The sequence below is a fragment of the Dreissena polymorpha genome, unplaced genomic scaffold, assembly GCF_020536995.1.
Source record: "Dreissena polymorpha isolate Duluth1 unplaced genomic scaffold, UMN_Dpol_1.0 chrUn007, whole genome shotgun sequence".
Classification (NCBI taxonomy): domain Eukaryota; kingdom Metazoa; phylum Mollusca; class Bivalvia; order Myida; family Dreissenidae; genus Dreissena; species Dreissena polymorpha.
In genome coordinates this window covers 470966-487321 of record NW_026273321.1, presented here as the reverse complement: position 1 = coordinate 487321, position 16356 = coordinate 470966, and the positions used below count along the sequence as shown (strand labels likewise).

The following is a 16356-nucleotide window of genomic DNA, read 5'->3' as shown; positions in this document are numbered from 1 at the left end:
ATATTTCTAGGTTGTTTCATCTCTGAAGCCATAAAAATACCGACCAATTAAGATAAGCTGTAACGACACCAACAATAATTGCAGTTATCACCATTACATGCCTCTTTGTGGCTGTAGCCATGCTCAATTGATTTCAGCAGTATTGCTTACATCATTAGAATCTACAGCATATAGTTGCAATAATCCAACTCCCAGCTATTAACCCTCTGGGTTGCTGGGAGTTGCAACTGCTTACAGCATTTTCCATGTCAAGTCTCCCGCCCGAAATCTGGGCGGTACTTTAATAGGTAATATTAGCTACATAAACTAATCTGGCATAAATTAACACAAACATCATATCACTAATGCGCAAATTAAAACAACTTACGTGAAGTGGTGTGCTCGCATAATAATGATATTAATCCAAACTTAAAATTTCAAAAACATCAACAGTTTATGAAAATGTGTAAGTTTTTGCAATTGAAAAAGCCGAGTATTCCGAAAATTTTGAATTCAAAAATATGCTATCGATTATCTCCGGAATCCCCCGCGAGATAGATTTCCTGTATAATCAATTAATTGTAATACACCAACTTTCTACGGAACCTCCGTAAGATAGATTGCATCGTCAATTCAAAACTTCGACTTTCGGTTTGATAACGTTTTTTTATAAGCTTTAAGTTTTGAGCATTTATCCACAAACAACACACAAATTGATATCAATGGTAACAGGTATTGTGTTTGTAACGCTGTTTTAGGTTGATTGAATTCGAATTTATAGACAAACTTGAGACTTTTTTTGACATTGAATTTGGTTTAGTCAAAAAGAACGATGAGCTGTACGTATGTACCCATAAAAGCTCAGAGCATTCAAGAAGAACTACTACGGCATAACAACTGCTGTAAGAGTCGCAGTAGTGTAGTGGATATGGTTCCGCCTAGCGATCGGGAGGTCATTGTTCTATCCCCATTGTGGGAGCGTTCTTTAGATTTCCCCCATAGACACCAAGTACTGGTTTTAGTCCCATGAAACGGACCCAAGAGCGTTTCAAATAAGCCTTAAGATAAATGGAGCTAAAATAGGTTTAAACTAACAACTGCCGTAAAGCAGCTGGCAAACAGAGCGTCATCACGAGAGTCTCGTTCTTAATATAAACAAAATCGTTAATTATAGATCCCTATCGATAAAAGGTCACTGTATGGTATCCTACGTGTAATTTCAGAAAATATGGAAATTAAACTTTGCTGCAGCCAGCAAGAACCATTTTCATATCAGCAAACTGTAAAAAGAGAACCTCAAAAAGTTATAATTCTCAGCAGTTTTCTTTGCTTCATTGGGAAGAGGCCCTAGCCTATGGATTTTGGGAAATTGCTCATTTTGGGAACAATTCTCTCTAAAATTACTGCTTTGGGAAATGAAAAAGCTGGTGTAAGTTAGGATTTTTGGGAAAACTGCATGATTTTAAAGAAATTTTCAATTGGGAAGGGGCCTTTAAAGGGATCTTTTCACGCTTTGGTAAATTGACAAAATTGAAAAAAGTTGTTTCAGATTCGTAAGTTTTCGTTTTAGTTATGATATTTGTGAGGAAACAGTAATACTTAACATTAACCATGCTCTAATATAGCCATTATATGCATCTTTTGACGATTTTAAAACCTAAAAATTATAAAGCGTTGCAACGCGAAACGATTGAATAATTTGGAGAGTTCTGTTTTTGTCGTTAAATTTTGTGAAACTACGAAGATTGCTTATATAAGGTATAAAATACGTCAAAATGTGTACTCGGCGGAATAGCTCAGTCGGCTAAAGAGTTTTTACTTCAGGACTCTGGCAGGACTCCAGGGGTCACTGGTTCGAAACCTGCTCCGGGCAATGTTCTTTTCCTTTTTTTATTTTTTTTCTTGATTTTTCACTGGAGCTTTTATGATCCAATGTTTACATTTATCAATATAAAGCATTTAATGAATAAGTTAAAAAAATGCCAAAATCTGTGAAAAGGCCCCTTTAACAGGCCCCTGTTATATAAGGCTGAAAACCCCTGAATTCTATAATTGCCTTTATACCGTATCTTAATGTTGCAGGAAGAGCTGGAAAAGCTGAACAAAGCTTCTGAAGAAATCAACAGACTTGAATTAGAACTTGATGTAAGTGGCCTGTTTTAATATTGGAGGCCAGTGTTTTTTCTAAACCATTTTGGGAATGGGGCCAGGTCTCTTTGGGTTGGGAAAAATCTTGGTGTTTTGACTAAAGTTGGGAAATTAGTGTTGTTGTTTTGCTAAGAATTGCTTCAAAATTTTGAATAAATTTGTTTAAATATTATATTTAATACATTTAATTTAAAGAGCTGGATGGGAGATGATCTAAATGTTGAAATATATAAAAACACTTTCAATTGAGAATTTTTAGATCCCATTTGGGAAAAATAAATACTATTTTCTACTGGGAATGGGGCTGTAACCGGCCCCAAATTTAAGGAAAAAACACTGGAAGCATTACCTTTTGTGTAACGTTTATTCATTTTAATGGTGTACAATTGTGTAACAATAATACACATTTTTGTTATAAGATTGTTTCGAACAGTTTTTGTGTGAGTTAGTGTAATACATGTACTTAGCTTGATGATGCTGCTCATTTTGAATGACATTTTATTAACATTTGTAATTTTATCAAAATGAAACCTTTGTTATGTACAAGTGAAGAGTTAGCTACTTCTGAGTCTGAATAAGCAGATAATTATCCTCAATCCCACTAAATTGTTATTATAAATAGCCTATTTTAAATTTGGAAAAACTGGGCTTAATGCATGTGCATAAAGTGCTGTTCAAGAGTAATCAGGGACAACTGTTTCTGCCTGTAGACACTGGTTTTTTTATGAAGAGACCTCCTGTAAACTCAAATGTTCCCTGATTAGCCCATTAGATTGCAGCAATACTTTACGCCCATTAATTAAACCCATTTCTCAGAACGAGGTTCATTTTAACAGTGAGCACCAAATTTCACTTACTGGTGGTGACCTATCACTGTATTTTTGTAGGATGCTCGTGCAGCTTTCCGGCAAGTGCTTACAGAAGCAACGCACAAGCTAGATGGGCTAGGAAAGCAGCTGGGATCCTGTGTTGAGAAAGCAAGGCCATACTACGATGCAAGAGTTCGTTCAAAAGAGGTACATACATTTTAATGTGATTTGTTCCTAGTGTAAGAATGATAATCATTACATGTGTGCAGCAAACTAATTTGATGAATACTTTGGTTGCAATTTCCTTTACATTAAATTGTGTGTATTCTTTAAATTAGGCATATTCCTTGGGTTGTAGATTCATGGATTTGTAAAAAATGCATGATATATGTCTTCAGATTTTAATGTTCATGAAACATTTTTAGAGCCTTCCAAAGTTTTTTTGTTGCAATCCAGCCTTGGAAGAGGTTGGTTTTTGGGTGAGTGATCCCCCACCTAAAATATTACAATATACCGGTACTTTCCAAATGATGTCTTCTTGCTTTTATAGCTCTTTAAATATACATTTACTGCATATTTTTGTCTGAAAATGTTTGTATTTTTCTTTGATTTAAATGGACCAATATTTGCCCATTTTAGACAATTATTCTAATTTAAACTTGTCTTTAATCAGGTCTTTTTTCAGTCAAAATTACTGAATTTACTAAGCTGGCAATACATGGAATCATTTAAAGCGTATGGTCTCAAGCTACACATGTTTTCCATGTGTGAAACCTGATGTTGTGAACAGCAGCACAAACTTTTTGCGCACTTATTGAAAACCAGGGCTCTGTCTGGCATACATGTACACTGAATGATGTACATCGTAGGTAAGGCAAAAGGAGTTGTAGCGTGTACATGTAGAATCACAATTATACATTGACTGTTGAAAAACGCTGTTAATTAATCAGTACTATAAAGTGGCATGACGAAATATGCATGTGCTGAAAATAATTTTTAACAGCATTACACTTGTGGCACAAAATACATGGTCAGTTAAGGTTAATGTATCCAATGTGCCTTTAAGAAATTAGACGATTAATGACCCAAGGGATGAACACATCTTTTTTATGTCCATAATCCTCAATGAAAAGCGCGTGTGATGTTAATGGTGAATGGCAGCGTGACTGTTGTTCCGAGTTGTCATTCATTGAATCATTTCATCATGAAGGTAAACTGAGCGTTTAAATTTGCAAATTTTGATTTTGCTATATGAGAAAATTTTTCCTTTGGTTTGCTGCTGCATGGTGAATTATATGGACTGAACTGTTAGTTGGTGAGCTATTTTTAAGGCAAAGGTTTGTTCAAAATGTGTTGTGTTTGAACTGCCTTGGGAAGACCGTCTTTTGGTTTTTGTGAGCAGACCCATAAAAATGTGTATTAGACAAATATAACATTGGTTTCAAAGAATTGCAAAACATTAAGGTTATATTATTGCTTCTTTGATGCATAATACATTCGTATTACATGCAAAGTTTGCTTTTTTCATTTCTGAATTATTGTCTTATTATCAGGCGTTTGTAATGATTGACTACTGCACCTGATATAGAAATGATTAGAAGCTAAAATGAGCCTTGCTCTGGGATAACATGATTTAATGCATGTGCGATAAGTGTCATCAAACACTTGCTAATCAAGAATGAAACACACTGCTTTTATGGAATCTTTTGTTTGAAGGAATTCTCTTCTAAACAAAAATCCATGTTCAGATGAAAAGCCTTGTCCCTGACTAGCTTGTGCTGGTTGTGGACGACACTTTACTCATATTCATATCAACCAGTTTTCCCAGAATGAGACTCAATTAGTTTCATGCTTAGCCCTCACTCTGTGTTTGCTGTGCCAGGTTCAAATAGTTCCATGCTTAGCCCTCACTCTGTGTTTGCTGTGCCAGGTTCAAATAGTTCCATGCTTAGCCCTCACTCTGTGTTTGCTGTGCCAGGTTCAAATAGTTCCATGCTTAGCCCTCACTCTGTGTTTGCTGTGCCAGGTTCAAATAGTTCCATGCTTAGCCCTCACTCTGTGTTTGCTGTGCCAGGTTCAAATACACTTCAACACCGTTATTTCGAAGTCGTCGGGACCGTTAAAAAAACTTCGGATTAACGATAATTCGAAATAAACATTTGACAGACGACTTCTTTGATTCTGTAATAATTAAACTTTGTGGAATTCGCATGGTTCGGTAACACGCTACTATTAATAATTGTTTTTCTTAAAAACTAGTCAGATTGCAATAGATTTTATATTTTCTCTAAGTACAGAACATATTAAATATAATGAATATGCACTAATTATCAGAACATATAAAATATAACGAATAGCACAAATTATTAGACCATATAAAATATTACGAATAGCACAAATTGTCAAACATGTAAAAACAGATGAATACATTTTCGGAAATGAATTAACATTTTTTTGTAAATAAGACGCGATGTCTCTCTGAACACTGGCCTTAGCAACACTAAACTGGACGCGTGTAACATATTTCTCCAATTTGTCAAGGGCATTGAAGAATTCACTTCGGCCCGTGTTTTGCTTGCAGAAGGTAGACTTTATATAAGATGAATTTCATTGGACCACATTTACTTAGACCTAACGTGACTCGTTTATTTGTTACTAAAGAATGCAAAACTACATAAATAGTATTTATCGGCTTTTGACGACATTATAAAATTAACACCCTACGCGCATACGACAAAGGTGTAATTATCAGCTTTTGATGCGCCACGCCCAGACGACACAGGTGTGAAATTATCCTCAGCGTTTTGCTGCTTTGACTTCGGATTAAAGATTGATGATTAGGTGCGAATTATAGTGTTGGGACTGACAGAATCACTTCCAATTAACGATTTTTTCGGTTTAACGAAGTTCGGATTAACAATGAAATTTTACATTAAACAAAGAAGAACCAAAATCGGGACCGGAAAAATACTTCGAAATAACGGTGACTTCGAATTATCGGTGTTCGAAATAACGGTGTTGAAGTGTAGTTCCATGCTTAGCCCTCACTCTGTGTTTGCTGTGCCAGGTTCAAATAGTTCCATGCTTAGCCCTCACTCTGTGTTCTGAACCTGTCCCAGGTTCAAATAGTTCCATGCTTAGCCCTCACTCTGTGTTTGCTGTGCCAGGTTCAAATAGTTCCATGCTTAGCCCTCACTCTGTGTTTGCTGTGCCAGGTTCAAATAGTTCCATACTTAGCCCTCACTCTGTGTTTGCTGTGCCAGGTTCAAATAGTTCCATGCTTAGCCCTCACTCTGTGTTTGCTGTGCCAGGTTCATGTGGAGACCCAGAAGGCTGCGTACATGTTTGAGCGAGCCTGTAGCATGCACGAGGCCGCCAAGGAGATGGTGATGCTGGCCGAGCAAGGCTACATGCAGCGGGAAGACAACTCTGACCCAGCCTGGCAGGAGATGCTCAATCATGCAACCATGAAGGTCAGTACTCAATCATGCAACCATGAAGATCTGTACTCAATCATGCCACCATGAATGTCAGTACTCAATCATGCCACCATGAAGGTAGTGGTCATTCATGCCCCCATGAAGGTCAGTGCTCAATCATGCCATCATGAAGGTCAGTGCTCAATCAGGCCTCCATGAAGGTCAGTGCACAATCATGCCACCATAAAGGTCAGTGCTCAATCATGCCATCATGAAGGTCAGTGCTCAATCATGCCATCATGAAGGTCAGTGCTCAATCATGCCATCATGAATGGTCAGTGCTCAATCATGCCATCATGAAGGTCAGTGCTCAATCATGCCATCATGAAGGTCAGTGCTCAATCAGGCCAACATGAAGGTCAGTGCACAATCAAGCCACCATGAAGGCCAGTGCTCAATCATGCTACCTTGAAGGTCAGTGCTCAATCACTGTTCTTGATTATATTGCTACTTATAAACACTTTATTTTCGAGAGTATTCAGTGCTGGATATTATTTATCAAAACATCCAAATAAGCCTTCCAATGTCTCAACTAATTTTTATTACGAATTAGATAAACGTGTAAATTATGTCTTTGCTAATAGCCCCCACTCTCTGCAGTTCAGTAGTTAAATTTTTCGCGTGTAAAGCAAAACAACATTGACAATTATTAAAATGTAAAACCTGTTTCTTATCACATAGGTACTGATTTATGGCTTTATGACTTTGTTTGTTGGCATGTTATTTTTAGCTCCACTGGCCAGAGGCCAGCGGGGCTTATGTCATGGTACTGTGTCTGTCGTGTGTGCGTGCCTGCGTCCGTGCGTGCGTCCGTGCGTGAACTTTTTCTTTAAACATCTTCTTCTCCTAAACTACTGGTCCAATTCTGATGAAATTTCTCAGGAATGTTCCTGGGGTGAACCTCTTTCAAATTTGTTCAAATTATGCCCCTGGGGTCAAATTTGACCCTGCCCCGGGTGGTCAAAAAATTGAAAATTTGCTTATATAAGGCCTTTTTGTGAAAACATGCGAGACAACTCTTCTAAATATTGCATTTAAGTTTACAGTATTTACTCCCCTTTGATTATTAATGTTTTCATAATTATACAGTGTAGTTGTGTGTATCATTTATGTGTTAATTGTAATTAGAGGTTGGGTGTTTTGAGCTCCACTGGCCAGAGGCCAGCGGGGCTTATGTCATGGTCCTGTGTCCGTCGTGCGTGCGTCTGTGCATGCATTAACTTTTCCATAAAACATCTTCTTCTCCTAAACTACTGGTCCAATTCTGATGAAATTTCTCAAGAATGTTCCTGGGGTGAACCTCTTTCAAATTTGTTCAAATTATGCCCCTGGGGTCAAATTTGACCCTGCCCTGGGGGTCACAAAAATTGAAAATTTGCTTATATAAGGCCTATTTTGTGAAAACTTTCAAAATCTTATCGTCCATAACCATTGGGTCTAGGGCTATCAAATTTGGTATATAGAGACATCTGATAGTCCTCTACCAAATTTCTTCAAATTATGCCCCTGGGGTCAAATTTGACTCTGCCCGGAGGTCACAAAATTGAACATATGCTTATATAAGGCCTATTTTGTGAAAACTTTCAAAATTTTCTTGTCCATATCCATTAGGCCTAGGTCTATCAAATTTGGTATAAAGAGACATATAATAGTCCTCTACCAAATTTCTTCAAATTATGCCCCTGGGGTCAAATTTGACCCTGACCCGGGGGTCACAAAATTGAACATATGCTTATATAAGGCCTATTTTGTGAAAACTTTCAAAATCTTCTCGTCCATAACCATTTGGCCTAGGGATATCAATCTTGGTATGTAGAGACATCTAATAGTCCTCTACCAAATTTCTTCAAATGATGCCCCTGGGGTCAAATTTGACCCTGCCCCGGGGGTCATAAAATTGAACATATGCTTATAGAAGGCCTATTTTGTGAAAACTTTCAAAATCTCGTCCATAACCATTGGGCCAGGGCTATCAAATTTGGTATGTAGAGACATCTAATAGTCCTCTACCAAATTTCTTCAAATGATGCCCCTGGGGTCAAATTTGACCCTGCCCCGGGGGTCATAAAATTGAACATATGCTTATAGAAGGCCTATTTTGTGAAAACTTTCAAAATCTCGTCCATAACCTTTGGGCCAGGGCTATCAAATTTGGTATGTAGAGACATCTAATAGTCCTCTACCAAATTTTTTCAAATAATGCCCCTGGGGTCAAATTTGACCCTGCACCGGGGGTCACAAAAATGAAACTTTGGTTATATTAGGCCTATTTTGTGAAAACTTTAAAAAATTTCTCGTCCATAACCATTGGGCCTAGGTCTATCAAATTTTGTATGTAGAGACATCTAATAGTCCTCTACCGAATTTCTTCAAATTATGCCCCTGGGGTCAAATTTGACCCTGCCGCGGGGGTCATAAAATTGAACATATGCTTATATAAGGCCTATTTTGTGAAAACTTTCAAAATTTTCTCAACCATAACCATTGGGCCTAGGTCTTTCAAATTTGCTATGAAGAGACATCTTTTAGTCCTCTAGACTACCAAATTTACTTCAAACTATGCCCCTTGGGTCAAATTTGACTCTGCCCCCGGGGTCACAAAATTGAACATATGCTTATATAAGGCCTATATTGTGAACACTTTCAAAATCTTCTTGTCCATAAACGTATGGCATAGGGCTATCAAATTTGGTATGTAGAGACATCTTATAGTCCTCTACCAAATTTATTCAAATCATGCCCCTGGGGTCAAATTTGACCCTGCCCCGGGGTCACAAAATTGAGCATATGCTTATATAAGGCCTATTTTGTGAAAACTTTCAAAATTTTCTTGTCCATAAACGTATGGCATAGGGCTACCAAATTTGGTATGTAGTGACATTTAATAGTTCTCTTCTTAGTTTGTTCAAATTATGCCCCTGGGGTCAAATTTGAAACTGCCCCAGGGGTCACAAAATTGAATATATGCTTATAAAGGGCTTATTTTGTGAAAACTTAAAAATCTTTCTGTCCATTACCATTGGGTCTAGGGCTACCAAATTTGGTATGTAGTGACATCTTATAGTCCTCTACCAAGTTTGTTCAAATAATGCCCCTGGGGTCAAATTTGACCCTGCCCTGGGGGTCACAAAATTGAACATAAGCTTATATAAAGCCTCTTTTGTGAAAACTATCAAAATCTTTTTGTCCATAAACATTGGACCTAGGGCTACCAAATTTGGTATGTAGTGAAATCTTATAGTTCTCTACCAAGTTTGTTCAAATTATGCCCCTGGGGTCAAATTTGACCCTGCCCCGGGGGATCACAAAATTGAACATATGCTTATATAAGGCCTATTTTGTGAAAACTTCAAAATGTCTTGTCAATAACCATCCAGCCTAGGGCTATCAAATTTGGTATGTAGTGACATCTTATAGTCCTCTACCAAGTTTGTTCAAATTATGCCCCTGGGTTAAATTTGACCCTGCCCTGGGGGTCACAAAATTGAACATATGCTTATGTAATGCCTATTTTGTGAAAACTTTAAAAAATGTCTTGTCCATAACCATTGGGCCAAGGGCTACACAATTTGGTATGTAGTGACATTGTATAGTCCTCCACTTAGTTTGTTCAAATTATGCCCCAGGAGTCAAATTTAACCCTGCCCTGGGGGCCACAAAATCGATTATATGCTTATATAGTGCCTATTTTGTGAAAACTTTAAAATTCTTTTGTCCATAAGGCATAGGGCTACCAAATTTGGTATGTAGTGACATCTTATAGTCCTCTACCAAGTTTGTTCAAATTATGCCCTTTGGGTCATATTTGACCCTGACCCTGCAGGTCACAAAATTGAACATTATATACGCTTATATCTTGCTTATTTTGTGATAACTTTTTAAGATACAATTGTTCTTAACTCTAGGACCTATGGCTACCATATTTTGTATGTACATGTAGTGAGATATAGTAGTCCTCTGCAATGTTTGCTCAAATTATGCCCCTGGGGTTAAATTTTACCAAGCCCAGGGGGGTTACAAAAGTGTACATGTGCTTAAATAGGGCCTATATTTAAGTATTTGCACATGCAGAGAATATTCGTTTCAGCCTTTTTTTTAGCAGTGGAGCGATACAGGGCCATCATGGCCCTCTTGTTGTTACCGTCGATGGAGCGGCATGTTGTTCTAACTAGTCGCCCGCGCAAGTAATCATGTTGCGTGTAGAACGTACACAATTGTACGAATTTTTCCATGAAAAAAAATAATGTGAACCTTTTCCCTAAAATGTTACCGGTTAACTGGTTGTTTCTGTAGGTTAACCGGTTAACCTTTTGCAACACTACTTTTAATTGGCTCTCTTATAATACCTAACTAAATCTTTAAATTCTTTTGCTTATTTCATTCACTTGTTTTGAATATTACAATCAACAAGTTACCTAACTCTGCATGCATGCTGATGCCCACATCATGTTACAGGTGAATGATGCCGAGACTGAGAGACATGAGAATGAGAAGGTCCATCAGCGTATGACCATGCGCTTCAAGGAGGCAGAGGATCTTGTACAGAGGCTCCAGAGGGACCTCAAACGCTCTATAAACAAGTCTAAGTAAGCATGCTGCATGTTCCTGCCTCCGTACCTTTCTTACCTACCCCTTACCATTCCTACCTGCCCTTTTCCACCCTTTTAGTTGCTTTAAAGTTTGATGAATTTAATTCTTGCTGCTCAGAGGTGTAATTATTCTTCTAACAGCAGATTTAAACCTTTATAACACACTGACAGCATTGCTTTTCAAAATTTAGCTATAAATGTGAAACTTTTCGATCTGCTGTTCATTGCTATCAGATACAATTGTTATTGTCTCAGTGTTAAGAATTGTTTTAGACTTGACTGAATCGTTTTCATGCCCCCGGATCAAATGATCAGGGGTAAATTGTTTTTGGTCTGTCTGTCATTGTATGTGTGTGTCTGTGTGCCTGTCACTAAACTTTAACCTTGATCATAACTTTTGCAATATTGAAGATAGCAACTTGATATTTGGCATGCATGTGTATCTCATGGAGCTGCACATTTTGAGTGGTGAAAGATCAAGGTCATCCTTCAAGGTCAAATATATGGCTTCAAACGCGTCACAATGGGGGTCATTGTGTTTCTGACAAACACATCTCTTGTTACATTTAAATTTGTGTCCACCAAGTATTTTTTGTTTAATCTCACCCTTTATACTATAGTTGTTTATGTAGCATTATTTTCCCATTTTTCTTCTTAAGATACAAAAAAAAAAGAATTTTTTTATGCTCTAAGACATAAGTATATATTAAGGCATATATATTTTGAAATAGAAAATATTTTAAGGCATTACTGAAGTCGCCATGTGTGCAGATCTGTTGGTAGGTTGTTTTGCTTTATTTCTTGTCCTTCCAAGTTCTTCATCAATGTTGTTGATGACTCGGCCCCATTAAAAAAAAGATTAGTAGTGTGTGACTTTTTGTTTTCCTTTTTAAAATTTAAAATTGCTAACAGCACTTTGTCATAAGTTATCTCTGCATCTATGTCACCAAAGTGTATGAGAGTATTAATCACCTTCACCTTATCTCTAGTTATTGTTGTTTGGAATGATATTTTAATAAAATGTGATGTTCTTTGTTTAATTTTGGCATGTGGCTTTTGCTTTATCAGCAGTTTGTTAAGTGGCATTGTAAAGGGTAATATACACTTCTGAGACCTCTGTCTTACTTTGCCTTACAGCCTCACATCAAACATCCCAATATGTAAAGGTTTTGTGAGTCTGGATTGTCTTAATTCTGTGTCAATGTATTTGAATCCTCATACAACAAACACTCTGGACTGTTACATTCCTCTGTATCCATAGAAACAATACTGTCCTTACCATATGATGAGTCCATAATGGATTGATGCTTAGTGTTTTAAGTAGCTATCCAACAAGATTAAGTGCAGTCTGGATTATTTTGAACCTGCATAAACATATATATTGACCTCTATATTGTAAAAATGTATGCCCCCTTCGAAGAAGAGGGGGTATATTGTTTTGCACAGTTCGGACAGTCGGTCGGTCTGATGGTCGGTCGGTCCGTCCACCAGATGGTTTCCGGATGATAACTCAAGAATGCTTATGCCTAGGATCATAAAACTTCATAGGTACATTGATCATGACTGGCAGATGAACCCTAATGACTTTCAGGTCACTAGGTCAAAGGTCAAGGTGATAGTGACTCGAAATAGTAAAATGGTTTCTGAATGATAACTCAAGAATGCTTAGGCCTAAGATCATGAAACTTCATAGGTACATTGATCATGACTGGCAGATGACCACTATCGATTTTCAGGTCACTAGGTCAAAGGTCAAGGTCACAGTGACTCGAAATAGTAAAATGGTTTCCGGATGATGACTCAAGAATGCTTACGCCTAGGATCATGAAACTTTGTAGGTACGTTGATCATGACTTGCAGAGGACCCCTATTGGTTTTATCTGGTCACTAGGTCAAAGGTCAAGGTCACAGTGACTCAAAACAGTAAAATGGTTTCAGGATGATAGCTCAAGAATAATTAGGCCTAGGATCATGAAACTCATAGGTACATTGATCATGACTGGCAGATTAACCCTATTGATTTTCAAGTCACTAGGTCAAAGGTTAAGGTCACAGTGACAAAAAACGTATTAACACAATGGCTGCCACTACAACTGACAGCCCATATTTGTAAAATTGTGTTGTGTTGAGAGAAAGTTTCATGAAAAAGGGCTTTCATATGTTTTTTTGTTGATAAGACACAGACTCAAGCATTAACTCAGGCAAACACAGTTAATGCAGTGACTCTTTAACAAGAACAACTGCATGATGTGATGACTTGCTATGATATAGATAAAACAAACAAAAATATGCAGGAAAGTCAATAAAAAGGTACATTGTTATCTTCTTGTTTAAATTTACCATAACATGTATGTGTTTTGATTTAAATAAATCCCTTTAAATAAATATGAAATTGATATGTATGATACATATAGTTAAACCCATATATTCTAATGTTTTATAATAATGTTGAATGTATGCTTAATTTGGCTCATTTCAGTTACATGTGAGACTTATTTTATTGCATATGCATGGAAATACTTATTCTCAAAAACTCATCATTCACTTGCATTTGAGTTTTACTAGACTGTTGCATTTAATTTATTTTGTAGTGCTATATTGTTTGCAAACATCGCCTGAATAACAAGCAATAAGCAATTTATTTGCAATATTGACATCTGGTGTTTCATTTCAATGGAGATTATACTTAAAGTTTTGTAAATGTCATGCTCGGTAAATAAAATTACCATTGTGTTTGTAATTCTATATCACTAGAAAATAACATTGTTATCTTGTGGTTTACATTTACCATCACATGTATGTGTTTTGATGTAAATAAAGCCCATTAAGAAATATTACATTGACATATAAAGAAAAAAATAACATGAATGTCTTCCATAAAATTTGCATTGTTCATGCTTCTATCCATACATTTCACTACCACTTTTGATTCCAACAGATGGTCTATCTGACGAAGCTTCATGAGACTTCTATATCACTAAAAAAGTACATTGTTATCTTCTTGTTTACATTTACCATAACATGTATGTGTTTTGATTTAAATAAATCCCTTTAAATAATATTAAATTGACATATAAAGAAACAAATAACATGAATGTATTCCATAAAATTCATATGCTTCTATCCATGCATTTCACTCCTACTTTTGCTTCCAACAGATGGTCTATCCGACGTAGCTTTATGAGGCTAACTGATATTGTAAACCAGTTTGAAATAGAACTTTTGTAAGTTGTTGTACAGTGTATAGTCGGGTTTTCTTGTTTAGATATTTTTTTAATCTCCAACTATTTAAAGAGTGTGATTTATACCCATAAATAATGCATGGTTTTGAAGTCATTTTTAGGATTTCTTTAAACAAGTGTGGTGTAAACTGAATATCATCTATAGGCTTATCTCATCAAACAATCAAATGTGAATATAAGGCCAATTAAAGTCTCATAACTGACCCTTTTTGCTCTTAATCTTAGGTTTTTTTTCTCTCAGTGTTATCTGTATGTTTTCAGAAGCAAATATTTTGCAGATTAATGGCTCCCTTAATGACTTCTTGCTGATAGAGTATGTGGAAAAATAATCCTTACTTAATTAAACAACATTCTCTATGGTTATCGGCATAATGTATTTCTGAAGTTGTTAAACAGCAATACATCTATATATCTGTCATATCATCTGTGAATGTCCTTTTTTTAGCTCACCTGATTGCTCAGGTGAGCTTTTGTGACCGGTCTTTGTCCGTCGTCCGTCCATCCACATTTGTTTGTAAACACTCCAGAGGCCACATTTATTTCCTATCTTTATGAAACTTGGTCAGAAGAATAGTCCCAATGATATCTCGATCGAGTTCGAACCTGGGTCATGCTATGTCAAAAACTAGGTCACTAGGTCAAAAAAAAGGAAAAACTTTGTATACACTGTAGAAGTCACATTTCATGCCAAATCTTCATGTAACTTTGTCAAAACGTTTGCCTTAATGATATGTTGGTTGAGTTCAAAAGTGGTTCCTGTCCGTTGAAAAACATGGCCGCCAGTGGGCGGGCAGTTGTCCTTATTTGGCTTTAGAGAAACCTTGTAAACACTCTAGAAGTCACAATTTTTGCCCAATCATTATGAAAGTTGGTTAACACATTGGTTTTATTGTTTTCTCGGACGAGTTCAAAAATGGTACAGATCGGTGAAAAAACATGGCCGCCAGTGGGCAGGGCATTTTTCTCTATATGTATATAGTGAAAACATGCGAACACTCTAGAAGTCACATTTTTGGCCTAATTTTCATGAAATTAGGTCAGAACATTTGTTTCCTTGATACGAGAATTGAGTTAAAATATTGTTCTTGTCAGTTGAATAACATGGCTGTCGGGGGTGGGGGGCAGTTTTCTTATATTTATATAGTAAAAAAAACTTGTGAACACTCTAGAAGTCAAATTTTTTGCCCAATCATCATGAAACTTGGTGAAATGATTGGTTTTATATATATCTCAGATGAGTTCGCAAATGGTCCCGTCCCGATCGGTCAAAAAACATGGCCACCAGGGGGGAACAGCTTTCCTTATGTGATCGAACACTCTAGAAGTCTCATGTTTTGCCAAATCATCGTGAAACTTAGTCAATACATTGGTTTTATTGATTTCTTGGACAAGTAGGAAAATGGCTTAGATTGGTGAAACACACTTTTTAGCTCACTTGATTGCTCAGGTGAGGTTTTAGAATTGGTCTTTGTCCGCCGTCCGTTCGTCCACATTTGGTTTGTAAACACTCTAGCATTCACACTTCTCAAGCATTCTGTATCAAAGTTGCTGAAAGATCTCAGTCAAGTTTGACAATGAGCAAAATCACATAATTAATGCCATAATTATTGCCCTTAGATTGTCCAAATTTTCATTATGTTTTACAAAATCCTTGTAAACACTCTAGAGGTCACAATTTTGTTTCAGATTTTATGAATCTTGGTCAAAATATTTATTTTTGTAAGCAAAGTTTGATGTTTGGTAAGGGGGGTCAACTCAAAATATAGGTCACCAGGTAAAATCTTACAAAAACAAAAACACTCCATACGCCAGAGTTTCGGTTCAATAATGATGAAACTTGACCAGGATGTTTGTCTGGACAATATCTAGGTCAAGTTTGAAGTTTGGTAAAGATTAAATGAACCAACTCCTCTCAGGTAAGCGAACTAGGGCCATCTTGGCCCTCTTGTTTTATGCATTAGTTGAAGTTTCTTTGGTTATAGATCTTTGTCCAGACAAGAATAATGTGGAGACATGATACTTTATTTTGCTTTTTTTTATTTGTTTCAGGCCATACTTTGAAATGAAGGCCAGATTAAACCAAATGATGGAGGTTAGTATTCTTTCTTGA

At 36.7% G+C, this 16356-nt stretch overlaps 1 protein-coding gene across 2 annotated transcripts in view; it reads left to right on the top strand.

Moving 5' to 3' along the window:
* Positions 1-16356, top strand: part of LOC127863391 (SH3 domain-binding protein 5-like) — a 69356-nt gene that overhangs the window by 3567 nt on the left and 49433 nt on the right. For both annotated transcript variants that reach the window (XR_008041042.1, XM_052402904.1), the window contains exons 2-6: positions 2062-2124; positions 3015-3143; positions 6248-6409; positions 10871-11001; positions 16296-16338. Coding sequence is in view for 1 of the 2 variants with exons in the window: in XM_052402904.1 (XP_052258864.1) it covers positions 2062-2124; positions 3015-3143; positions 6248-6409; positions 10871-11001; positions 16296-16338 (528 nt within the window). In the remaining variant the exon portion in view is untranslated. The remainder of the gene's footprint in view (positions 1-2061; positions 2125-3014; positions 3144-6247; positions 6410-10870; positions 11002-16295; positions 16339-16356) is intronic.